This window comes from Solanum tuberosum, unplaced genomic scaffold, assembly GCF_000226075.1.
Source record: "Solanum tuberosum cultivar DM 1-3 516 R44 unplaced genomic scaffold, SolTub_3.0 scf00202, whole genome shotgun sequence".
NCBI classification, from domain to species: Eukaryota; Viridiplantae; Streptophyta; class Magnoliopsida; order Solanales; family Solanaceae; genus Solanum; species Solanum tuberosum.
The window spans coordinates 149,616-163,020 of NW_006239128.1; the positions used below are offsets into that span (position 1 = coordinate 149,616).

Here is a 13,405-nt window from a genome sequence, read left to right on the forward strand (position 1 = left end):
TTTTGTCATTCTTTAACACCCCACCTCACGCCCAGTGCTTAGCATCTGGTGCGTGGGCAATTTTGATTTTGGGGGTCCCAACATCGGGTGAGACGGCCCCTGCTCTGATACCACTTGTTAGGACCGTAAATAATTTGGTGTAATGCGGAAGCTAGCAAAACAAACCTCGAAAGACCATGAGTAAGAAGACAAACGAGAAACACACCAAAAGAGACAAATTTAACGTGGTTCGGTCAATCGACCTACGTCCACAAAGGTGATGAGCAATCCACTATAAATCTGAGAGTACAAAATATAGAGAGAAACAACCTCAAACAATTCACTCAGAATACAAGGAGGTACACAATATTCTCCCCCATAACCGCAACTCTCAAAACCCTAGGATATCAGATATGCAAAAAAAAATAGTCACCGGAAGGATGGCACGGTGCTACACAAATTATATATGAAAAAGTAGTCACCAGAATGATGGCACGGTGCTACAAAAATTAAATATGAAAAAGTAGTCACCGGAAAGATGGAACGATGCTACACAAATACCAACGGATATGGGGTTGACACAAAACAGCCCTAGAAAGTCATCAAAAATCGATGCATGGTGACCTGACTGAGTTTCTCCCTTGAACATGGGGTTCATGCATGTATCATTTGTCCTACTTTTATTAACATAATCATTGGCCAGACGGGCGGCATATATATTTTGTGAAGTCGACTAATCAACTTGCAGATATCTCACCAAGCTCCTCATCGGTCCTCGTGTTAATTACATTTGTAACAAGCTAGGTACATGAATTGTATGCACTAGCTTGAGGGGGAGTGTTAGAATATGAATCGGTTTATACAATCCTACTAGAATAGGAATAAGTTTATACAATCCTAGTAGAATAGGAATAGGTTTATACAATCCTATTTAGAATAGAATAGGAATAGAAATAGGAATAGTAAATAGTATCCTACTTGGTAAAGGATTGTATTGTAGTGTCTATAAATAGGGTCTCAATGTAATAATGTAGACACGACAATAATTCAATAATATTCTTCTCCAATATTTCTCACAGTTAGGAAGCCATGTCCTAGTTTCTAGGGATAGTTATCTTATAAGTGTTGTATTTAAACCATTTGTTTGTCTCAAGAAATATAGGCAGAAAAGTAATTTCAGTTTTTGAGTACTTTAACTCAAGAGATTGTAGGTTCTCTCTTAACGAACCAGTACCATAGGTCGTAGGAAGAAAACTTCAGATTTTATCTTGTAGCGTCCCATAACTAGATCCATAACAGGGGACCATAACACTATTTTATTCATTTTTCATGTCAACTCAAGAGTGGATGCTGATAAAAAGTAAAGTTATTATTGGTAAATATTTGTACAATGTAAATTGGATGTGTCAGAAGTAACTAGTATGAAACAAAGGCTAAAACTGCCCGTTCTATGGGCTCGCACAGAAGCTCCATAAAACGAGGCACATGTTTATATGAATGGACCAGTTTTGTGGATGAAGAAACGCCACCACTTTTTTGCAAGTCTTTGAGAGCTTTTTGAAGGGGCAACCAAGGATTCTACTACACCATACAAGTTATGATTGCAATAAAGTATTGTGTTAATTCAAGTTAACTAACACCCATGAACCATGAAAATTCCAAGATTCCACCAAAATCATCAATGCCCAATGGCTAGAGGTTTGAGCATTGGCTTCCAGAGCGACTGTTTCAGAGTATTGAACATAGTTATTGGAGAATTTATTGATGGAATGGTGAGTAGCCACTAATGACATTAAAGGAGTTTGGTGATAGAGATGGGGTTGATTGTAATGAATTGAATTGGTGAATAATGGTCTTAAATGAACTAAATTCATGACTTAAGCCTTAGATTTAACTAGTTATACATGATTTGATGATTTTATCCCTTAATACTTAATTATTGTGAGTTGTTGGAAACCCGGGAAACTTGAAGAAGTGAATTCAATATATAGCTTGGGCAAGTTACAAACTAACCTATTAAATGTGAATTTTGACTAAATCATGTTTCCAAGTGTTTAACTGAATGCCTAAAAGTTGTTTTGTGGCCAAGTACTTATGGGAGCAAGCAAGTGCCTAATCACCATAGTTGAAACCCAGTTACAACGTGTGTTGTGAACTCCAATTCCTAAAGGGCATATAGGTTTCCCCTATATAAAGGGGTGAATTTTGTTATTCTTCATTAGAACATTATTCTTAATATTGTTTGAGAGGTCTCTCACCATTTACACCTTTGTGTGTGGTGACTATGGATTAATCTTGCAACCTTATCAGAAACATTTGTTAGGAGGTAATACTAATCCTTAACTTGGTATCTTTGGTTTCTATTAAAGTAAATTAAAGAAGGTAATTAGTCTTATACTAATTATTGTCTCTAATTTCTTTGAAATAGGGATCGAGATCACTTTTGATCTTAAATTCTTGAATTGACTCTATGTGTATCATAATTAGTATTAATTCGCTACGCTTGAATAGTAAGATCAATTAGAGTTCTTAGCACTTAATTTTGAAATTTGGGAACTTTATTCGAGAAATTTCGCATATCATAAACTTCTTGTCCTAGATCTTCGTATTTTCGCTTTTGCATTATTTACTTGTTTTTCAAGTAACCTGATTCTTGTCAGTAACACTTCGTAAGTACGTTGTGTTAGGGTTGCCGAAGTTATAACCTTCATACTTTTAGATCCACAGCTCGTCTTTTGGAAGTGAGGGTGACACTTCTGATGCATGATGTATTAACAAAAGAGGAAGAAGCCTCCATGAATGTAGAGTCATTAGTTACTAGTTTTCAATTAATATGAGCCTGTACAATGTTACAGTGAAGTGTTTTCAGTTGCAGGAATATCTTTTCAGTTAATACAGTTAGCTGGTACCTAAGACTTGGTGTCCGGTTTCAGATTTCAATTTCAATTTATGAAATTTTTATCATGCTCATACCTTTTATGTTGTTTTATCAGTAGTTCTTGTCCCACCATTAAATAGGTAGTCGAAGAGACACTAAGTATCATAATGGTGTATTTAGCCGGGAAGGGCCTGCTTAAATTTTTGGATGCAGAGACAGTTACCTTTGAGCACAGTAGGCCCAACTAGAGACTGCATCACCCTTGACATCTCTCGCACGTCGTTTAGCATAGTACCATGACATATTTTAGATGGCTCATGACTTTCTCAATTTTAGACAGTCTAGTATCGTTGGGGATTTTGTTTTAGAATGTTGTGTATTTCCCTTGTCGGGGCATGTTGGTCACCAATTAAATACTATTCAACTATTGAGTTGAAATGTCCAATATTACAACTACTTTTACATTTTTTATGAATGTTAGATATTAGCAATGTGATTTGCTTGAGGGGGGTAGTAAGTCGGGTGAGATCACATGCCCCTAGATTTGGGTCGTGACATGCAGCTTGTAAAGAAAGGCGAGAAGTTGATAAAATCATTACTTGTAAAACCATTCCAGGCATACCTGAGGATCGGATCGAAGAATTGTTTGCAGCAGGAACAAATAGTCAGGAGTATATCCAACCTGTATCAACAAAAGACATCGAATTACCAATCTCTGAATGTTCTGATATATGAAACGATAAGACTGTCTAACACTAGATTGCAGCTCAAACAACTAAAAAGCAGTCAGCAATGACCACATCAACACATGCATGACTGACCTGCTTTGAGTATATCAGAATCTTGTCAAACTCCCTGCGCTCAGCAAAAGCGGCAACAACTTTTGGTGTTGCTCTTGCTTTGATGTATATCTTCAAGGCAAGGTCATTATCAACAGTCTACAACAAAAAACTTACTGCTATCAGTAACTTAAGCAACAGATTGCTTGCAAGAAAAAAAAAACAATTTTAAGTGGTGAACAACAGAAAAATTAAATCCGCTTCAAGTTAAATCCTGTAATCAACCTTCACAAGGTCGCCAAGTTCCTCACTACACTCTAGCTTATCTTCAGCCAACCAATTCTCCAAGAGGTTCTTCTTATTCTGGTTGACAACAAGTCGTGAAAGTTCCAAAGACTCAAATGCATTGAGCTTCCCTTTAGTCAAGAGTGTACCAAAGTACTGCAACAGAGGAGGCGTTTGCCCTGCTTGAACAGGAACACTCTGCAAATAAGACAACATGACATTACCTTCCACAGGATGAGACATTAAGAAACATATTCAATTGATTTTGCAACTCTGACCTTGAAGGGCAACAAATAATCTGATAGGGAATAACATGGATTTGGTAACATAGCTTCTTTTATTTCATGTTTTGGTAACATAGACAATACCTGAAATTTAGCAACAGTATCCGGCGTACGGAGTATGCCTTGGGGGGATTCTGCAGCAAGCTCAGCAGCCTCTTTGTACTTGGTTTGAGCAAACAAATCTTGAAAGCGCTGGACAACCTGAAGCAATACAAAATTAATAGATGTGAGATCACTGTGAATAGCAGACAGCAATAAATTCCCAACATTCTGAATCCATCAGAACCACTGCTTTTGATAAATTTGTCAACTGCTAACCATAACCAATCAAAGGACAAGAGTTCACAGTAATATTAAACCATTAGCCCTGCCGACTATTGTTCTAGCAGATGATTTACCAACTGCTTTATCAGAATATTGTTGATAAATACTGCACTTGAGCCGAGGGTCCTTTGGAAACAGCCTCTCTACCTCCACGAGATAGGGGTAAGGTCTGCGTACAGTCTACCCTCCACAGACCCCACTTATGGGATTTCACTGGGTATGTTGTTGTGGTTGTAAATGATATCAATGACAACCAATTAATTAATTTTCATATTTAATCTACAAAAAGAAGATGCATTTTTGAAGAGCAACAGCCTGTATATACTGGTTAAAAGTATGAAGAAGTTTCACATGCAAGAAATCCCTCCATTTAAAGAAATGATGGCACGCCATCTAGTCAACAAAGTAATTCAAAAAATAGTGTATTGAGAAACAAGGTTTCCACTTACCAAATTCTCAGCACCAGGAAGGTTTCCTCTTTTGGCAAGATTGACAGCAAGCTCTAGATTATTTAACTGCAACAAAATTTGTACAGAAGTTTGTCTTTTAACGATCATGGATTCTTCAAAATTTTCTGGAAATTCATCTACAACAATATACATGACACCAACAAGAAAAGAAAATATACTTACTTGGCCACTGACAAAAGGAATAATTGTTGCTTCATTTACTGTGGCTAGCAACACTTGCCCTCGCCTGTTGACGGCATAGAAACCACCGATTGATGAAGCTTCTGAAGTCAGAAAAATAGGATCGGGGCTGATCCTATTTCTGTACACAGCAGTAGCTGTTTCCAAGTCATAGACAAACAGAAGACCAAGCTTTGTGATGACATAAATTAAACCATACTTATGAGAGATCTGCAGAAGTAACAGAGAAACTGTGTTACAAGAACTGAATTCTTTTAGCACAGAAAGAAAAGACAAAGCACATATAATAGACAAGAAGAAAAAAGACCTGCATGGCAACTGGGAAATCATCAGCAAAATCCGGAGGAAAGAAAAGATCTGCCTGTTTCTTTGAAAATGAAGGCTTCCCTGCAAATTATTAACTCGTTAGAAAACTGATCAGAGTCATACGAGGCGATGTTCTTCCCATAGAGTCAGTAAAGCAATGTTCAACTTAAAGTAGTCGTGAGAAAAAGAGGTACTCACCTGGCTGGGCGCCTAGCTCAATGACATGCAACTTTGATGTAACTTGCCCAGCATTTGAGGTTTTTGAGGCAAAAGAAATGAGTATGGAATCCCTATCATTTCCAGGTACCTGGTTCAAGCAAACAACAGTCAGAGCAGTAAAACATGGAAGCAAGCTACCTGACAAATCAAGAAATTGTTGAAAGGAACTTTTCTTACTCTTATTGAGGCAAATGATGCAGCATGAGCCTCAAGAGCTTGACTGCGTTGCTGATCCACTGAAAACAGTTGCATATTCCCTTTGACCAGTTGGGGCTTCTACAATACCAATCAAAATGGACAGCCAAATGACGATAGTAAATTCATTGAACATTAAAATTAAGAGAAATCATCGAACAATAATAAATATCATGATTAATTGACATGTCTCTTCCAAAGTTCAACAGATAGCATATATTGAGCTTAAAGTTCTTTCGATTCATTTCCCAGTAATGGACGATTACCTTTTAAGTACCCAAATTCTTGCTGGAGTGTCAGAAAAAAAATTATTTTTATTTTTTGCTATTTCAAAAAGAATTTTCAAAACTCAAAGATGGTCATTTTGACTTGCTGTAGTTGAAAACATCCAACAGCACAGCAACAAAACTCTTGCAGTGCAATTTTATCACATTTTTTCAAGGATCAAATTGGATAATGGGCCCGCCCCTCTACCGTTCACTTAAATACCAGACTTTTGCCTAGAGCAGGCTTCGAACTAATGGCATGTGCCTAACCCACACATCACACACTGCGCTCTTACCACTAGACCAAATCCCTGGGGGCTCAATTTTATCACATAAAAAAACCTTCATAGTGAAATAGTTGAATATGACCATCTATTCCTACACTTCACAGTCACCCTCGGCTTTGGTCCATGTTTCTAAACATGGTTGACATGAGCTGGACTATGCCAAAGAATACCACCTTCCTTCTACACTGCTGGAGTGGTGATATTGGAGGAGTCGAATAAAAGAATTGGTGGAAGAGGATCCCAGCATGCATTTGGTGGTCAGTATTGAAGGGAAGGAACTCTAGATGTTTAGAGGACCACAGAAATTCCATTCTAAGTATCAAATTAAATTGGATACTGTTCTTTCTTTTTTGGGTGCAAAACAACCCTGCAAATGATTGTGAAGCCATTCTTGACATTATAGAGTCTCTGGAAGTTTTTGTCTCGGGGGAACTATTATTTTGTCGATCTAGGGATGTATTTGCACTTACAGTGCTACAAGGGGATCTTTTTAATGTACATGTCAAAAGCTTACTCCTATTTTTTTTAACAGCCTTCGAACTAATGTTAATGAAATGTGTTACCAGTTTTTTTTTAAAATAGTTGAATAAAAGCCAAAATGGAATTAATGTTGCAACAAATTAAGGGACAATGACACAATGTGAACATGTGCAGAATCACATGATTTTAAAAAGGTAACAAGCAATTAAACCTTCCCTGATATTTCCCCCCTTCCTAATGACACTAAGGAGTAAGGACCATACTAGTGGGAGAAGAAAATCTGCTAAAAGAATAAACATGAAGACTAAGATTTTCATGAGCAACATAGCTTAATATTACACACCTCTGGCGAACCTGGGGCAATACCAATCAAAACCAACCATTTCTCTGAAGGATCACATCGATAGTTGATAATTTGGTTGTTAGCTAGATTGGCTGTTCTATCAAACATCTTTACAGGTTCGGAATCACCTGTACAAAGAGAATTTGGGAATCTTAGAGACAGTTAACCATCTAAAAGAAAATTGAAACAGTAATAAAAGGAAGAAAAAATAAAACAGAGCTTCTCCAGGCGAAACGGAAGAAGAAAAGCTGGCAATATTAAGATTGAAAAAAGAAAAACTTACCTTCAATTGGCCAATGGTACACTGAGGTTTGTGTGACAAGACCTAACATCTTAGGGGTAATCCACTTCCAGAAAACAACCTGAACAAACAAAGCATTGAAAGTATATGAACACCATCATAAATGCAGGATCAGATGGTTGATAACAACTGCAGCTAAATGAATTTATTAGTGAAGATAATCAAATAGAAGACCCATTACCTGCTCAGGCATCTGATGTGATTTAATTTTCTGCTTTGCCTCAATATTGAAAATTTGTAAGTGGTCTTGAGTAGTTCCTGGAACTTGAGCTTCAAGAAAAAAGGAGAGAGGACTGCTTTGTCAGCGAACATATAAAAAAATGAAAACCAGAAGTGACAGGTCAGTGTCTTCACCATTTCGCCTAAAAATGAAGAACGGATACCATTTTAATCATACTACTTCTGCGACTCTCGATTAATAAGGTGATATCCAACTCAACTATCCTCAAGAAGGAAAGCAATGACACAACAAAGTCAAATCCTAATCAACCTCAATGTTCCCTGTTTTATTCTTTTAAAAAGTACCTCACTATGTCCTTTATTTATAACTTTGATGACCAAAAGTATGTTTGATGTCATTCCTCTCGTCTTTTGCCTAGTCTGAAGTTCTTTCGCATATCAAGGTGATGAATAATAAATCAAGTTTTTTCACTTGAAAGTCTGAATAACCCAACAAACTAACAAGTTAATAAATAAAAAATAGCACTAGCATGCCCAGCATTGTTACAAAAAAATTAGACAAACCAATAACTTAAGCTAATGCAACAACAATTAAAAACTCTTAGCAAAGATCTCATACCTTTTAGAGCCAGAATTCTGGTATTAGGATTCATAAGAGCAGAGTCTGCCGTAATCGGGCGCCTCAATGGCTGCATTGGCATGTTCATATCAATAATCACCACACTATTTTGTGGTGAAGTCTCCCGTACACATATATACTTATCTGATTCCATGGTAACATTGGTGAACGTGATGAACTGCGGATTAACCCCTATACTTTGCAACTGCAACACCGATGGACAAAACACAAAATTCAATCCAGATTTTAAGTTCACATAGAAATTGAAGTTCTCAATTAATAATATTAGTATAATCCAGGTCACAAATCTGAGAATGAATTAATATCATAGGAGTTGTTCAATTTATATGTCTGAGAATGAACTAATATCATAGCAACTTTACAATTGTTAGCCACATTACACACGTTCAATTTATGTCAGTAGAAAATATAGAGAAGTTCTAGTACTTTTATGATAATTTTATTATCACATTTTGATTTTTTATAGGAAAAGGTAATCAAGAAAAAGATTCATTGATAATCATTTTGATTTTTTATAATATTGGCCTGAGATTATTTTAATTGGAGTACCATGGTCAGGATTAATGTAACCGACCCCAACTTGTATGAGACTGAGGCGTAGTTATCGTTGTTGTTGAAAATCACATAGAAACTGTAGTTCTCATATACAAAATATATCACAACCTAGGTCACGGATCAGGTAATGAACTAATCTCATAGTTCTAAGCGACATTTTGTACGTGCCAAGATGCCAGAAACACCATATATGCAATGAACCTAACGTTAAACTGGCGGAAAGATGATCCCAACAGGGGTGGAATATCTCCTTCAGAAGGCACTTGAATGACTGGGAAATGGCCAGGTTTGTTGAATTAATGCAAGTGCTTGAGGGTTTTACAGGCATCTCTACAAAACCTGATACTATCAGATGGAAGCATGATAAGGATGACAAGTTCTCAGTAAACAGAACTTACAAAAAGAGGCAGGTTTGCAGTCTTAAACCAGGTCAAAACCTTGGAATTATGTCTGGAAGGGTTTGGCTCCTGCCAAGGTCAAATGTTTTGCTTGGCTAGTAATTAGAAAAGAAGACTTCACACATGTGATATTGCAACAAAAGGGGTTTCAAGTTGCTTCTAGGTGCTTGATGTCCAGTGAGGCAGGAGAGACAAGCAACCATCTATTTCTTCACTGCAAGGTCACCTCACAGTTGCGGTCTTTGTTCCTCATTTAACAGAGACCAGTTGGTTAATGCCTGAGCATACAGCACATCGGTTAAGTCTCTGGATCAAGACGGAGGAAAGTAAGAGACAGAAGAATTGGTGGAGAATAATCCCATCCCCATCCTGTATTTGGTGGACAATTTGGAAAGAAAGGAATGGGGGATGCTTTGAAGACAGGGCCAACACTACTCAGAAGATCAAATGGAACTGCATTGCAACCTAATGTTTTTTGTGTCGAGAATATTGTATAGAAGTTGAACAGCTAGTAGATCTGGTAATGAATTAATAACAGCTACAAGCCAGATGCCACACGTGCTAAGTTGCAAACACTAACAAGACTACGAAATTCAATCTAGATTTTATATTCATATTCAGACTCTTGAGCTCTGGATTTAAAATAATACATAACCTAGGTCATAGATCTGGATGAACTAGTATCACAGCACATCTCACACGTCTAAGTTCCCACAAACAGTTACAACTTATAAGAATATGAAATTCTGTCTAGATTTTAAATTCATGTAGTAACTTGAGTTCTCAATCCAAAACGATATCATAACCTAGGTCGCAGATTGGGCAATGACTTATCACAGTTCTAAGCCAGACTTCACACATGCTACGCAGCAGAAAATTCAATGCAGAATTTAAAGTCACGTAGAAACTAAGTTCTCAATTCAAATGATATCCTAAAATAGGTCATAGTCTGGTAATGAAGTAATCACAGTTCACAGCCACACTTCACCTGTGGTGAGATACCAATAAGTAATCACAGTTCCCAGGAACAGTTACAAATAACAATTGAAGTCAATCCAGATTTCAAATCCACACAGACACTTGAGTTCTTAATCCAAAATAATACCATAACCAATGTCACTGATCTGGTAATGAACTAGTATCACAGTTCTAAGCCACATTTCACACATGATAAGGCGCAAGAAATCTAACCACAATTCAAAATCAATCAAGGTTTAAATTTGCATAGAAACTGAAATTCTCAATCCGAATGATAGCATAACCCAGGTCGCAGATCTGGAATGATTTCTCACAGTTCTATGCCACATTTTACACATACTAATTTCCCAGAAAAATAATAAGAGTATAAAACTAAATAACAGGGTTTATGTTCACATAGAAACTGAAGTTCTCAATTCAAAATGATACCAAAATCTAGCTTGCAGATGTGATAATGAACTAATATCATAACAGTTCTAAGCCACATTTCCCACATAGTTGCAAAAAATACTAGTATGAAAATGAAATTCAATCGAGATTTTAATGCATATAAACATAAAATAATATCATAACCTAGGTCATAGATCTTGTAATGAGCTTATTTTGCACACACTAAGTTGCACGAAACACCAATAAAACTAACAATTCAAAGTCTAAATTTAAATAGAAATTTAAGTTCTCAATCCAAAATCATATGTCACAGATCTGTTAATGAACTAAAATCACAATTTTAAGCCACATTTTGCATGTGCTAAGTTGCAGGAAACACTAAGAAGAATACGAAACTCAATCCTGATTTTAAATTTACATGGAAAATGAAGTTCTCAAACCAAAACAATACCTTAACCCAGGTCACAGATCTGGTAATAAACTAATATCACATCTCTAACCCACAATCCACATGGGCTACCTTGCCAGAAGCACTAGTAAGAACATGAAATTCCATCCAGATTCTTGCAATGAACTTATTTAATACGTACTGTGGCCAGAAACACTGCTACTAATACAAATTCAATCCAGATTTCAAACTTTCAAAGAAAAACAATTGTCATTTGACAATCCAAGATGTATTTTTTATGATAATTGTGGTGTCCAGGCCAGATTGCGCACACCTCGACTAATTCCACGATATTACCATATACTTTGTTGCAGATCTCAAAATTAACTAAAACCAGAGAAGTCACTCACATTTCACAGTGCTAAGTTGTCAGAAAAACTAATAAGAACACGAAATTTCAATTCCAATTTTGAATTCACATCGAAACTAAAGTTCTCAATCCAAATTGATTGCATAACCTGGATCATAGATCTGGTAAGGAACTAATATCATAATTCTGATCCACATCTCACAGATGCTAAGTTGGCAAAAGCACTAACAAAAAGACAAAATTCAATTCACAATTTAGATTCAAATAGAAACTAAAGGTCTCAATCCAAAAAAATAAGGTCTCAGATCTGGTAGAGAAGTGATCACAGCTCTAAGCCACATTTAGCTGGTGATAAATTGCTAAAAATGCTAATAAGAACATTAATTCAATCCGGAATTCAAATTCACTGCAGAAACTTAAGCTCTACATCCAAAATAAACATCATATTAATCTAGGTCATAGATCTGGCAAATGAGCAAATATCACAGTTCTAAGTCATATTTCAGCCGTTCTGAAAAACCAAATTCAATCCAGATTTTGGATTCACAGAGAAACTAAAGCTCAAATATTGAAGACAATATGTTAATTAAGTTTCCAGATCTTCAATTAACACAAATCACAATTCTAAGCAACATTTCTCAGTAAAGAGTATCAAATCAAAGCAATTTCGACTGCTAATCTAAATTCGCAATAAGACTCAATCAGTATCCAACCACGGCTGAATAAATCGTTGAGAAAAATGTTAAATCAGAAGAAGAAAAAAAAGTATGAATAGATACCGTTAGGGCCTCTTTCATAGTGATCGGAGCATTAGCTGCTGCCATGATGTCGAGATCTCAACGTAATTGCAAACGGAACGACGGGGGATCTCTGATGAAGAAGCAACCCTCTAACCCTTCGAGGGGAAAAAGGGAAGAAACGGAGAGAGAACAAAGAGGAGAAAGAGATCTAGAGAGAGAAAGGGGGTGGAAGAGGGTTCTTATTTAAGAGAGAGATGGAGTGGGGAAAGTGATAGTATACGACAATGGTGAAAATGGAATTTTCTTCTTTTTTTTTCGAGTGAAAATGGAAATTTGGATTAAGAAAAAAAAAAATGTTGGGAAAGAGGTTTGAATTCTACTTTTTCCTCTCCTCGTGTTCACGATTTGGTTAAAAATAATTTAGTTAAATAAAAAATTGATTTGAATGTAAATTTTTAAAAATAATAATATTTGGTTTTATTAAGAAAAAAATGAATTGAACTCTTAAATGGATTGTTTAAGAATTCTTACGTTCATAAAATATAGATAGCGAGATAAAATTATTGAGATGGATGTATTAACATATTAGGAGAGATAAAATCGTGAACAAAGATATATGGGATAAGGTGGAAGTTATTCCAACGATGGACAAAATGAAGGAAGCGAGATTGAGATGGTTCAAGTATGTGAAAAAAGAGATATACAGATTTCCTAGTGAGGAGGTGCGAGAAGTTGGCTATTGTGGATTTTAGGAGTTGTATAAGTAGGCTAAAGAAGTATTGGGAGAGGTTATTAGATAGGACATGACCATTCATATGAGGAAACTAAGGTCGATTAAGATAGAAGGCTAGGAGATAGTCAAGTGTTGTCTAGTTTCTCTTATCAATATTATTAGTAGTAATTCTCCTACTATGGTATTCTTCGATTTTACTACTATGTGTTGTCTTTCTTGTTTTTATTTATCGTATTATTTATGATTTCTATTATTTTTTCTAAATGCATCATTTGAACCGATGGTCTATCGAAAATAATATTTCTACCTTCGCAAATAGAGAGGTTGTGCATATATCATCCTCTTCAAACTCCACTTATAAAATTACCTCACATGTGTTATTGTAATTATATATTTTTCATCGTAAGCTGGTGGATCTCAACATATTTCTCTTCAATTCAATAAAGTTATAGCCACT

At 36.1% G+C, this 13,405-nt stretch overlaps 1 protein-coding gene across 1 annotated transcript in view; it reads right to left on the reverse strand.

Moving 5' to 3' along the window:
- Positions 1 to 12,490, reverse strand: part of LOC102581452 (clathrin heavy chain 1-like) — a 21,225-nt gene extending 8,735 nt beyond the window's left edge. The window contains exons 1-14 of the mRNA XM_006355586.2: positions 12,255 to 12,490; positions 8,376 to 8,580; positions 7,758 to 7,846; positions 7,559 to 7,637; positions 7,276 to 7,403; positions 5,882 to 5,980; positions 5,684 to 5,792; positions 5,487 to 5,566; positions 5,162 to 5,389; positions 4,979 to 5,044; positions 4,290 to 4,406; positions 3,922 to 4,119; positions 3,679 to 3,795; positions 3,480 to 3,539 (exon numbers count right to left, since the gene is read on the reverse strand). Coding sequence (XP_006355648.1) covers positions 3,480 to 3,539; positions 3,679 to 3,795; positions 3,922 to 4,119; positions 4,290 to 4,406; positions 4,979 to 5,044; positions 5,162 to 5,389; positions 5,487 to 5,566; positions 5,684 to 5,792; positions 5,882 to 5,980; positions 7,276 to 7,403; positions 7,559 to 7,637; positions 7,758 to 7,846; positions 8,376 to 8,580; positions 12,255 to 12,299 — 1,620 coding nt within the window. The 5' untranslated portion in view covers positions 12,300 to 12,490. The remainder of the gene's footprint in view (positions 1 to 3,479; positions 3,540 to 3,678; positions 3,796 to 3,921; positions 4,120 to 4,289; positions 4,407 to 4,978; positions 5,045 to 5,161; positions 5,390 to 5,486; positions 5,567 to 5,683; positions 5,793 to 5,881; positions 5,981 to 7,275; positions 7,404 to 7,558; positions 7,638 to 7,757; positions 7,847 to 8,375; positions 8,581 to 12,254) is intronic.
- Positions 12,491 to 13,405: the final 915 nt, after the last annotated feature.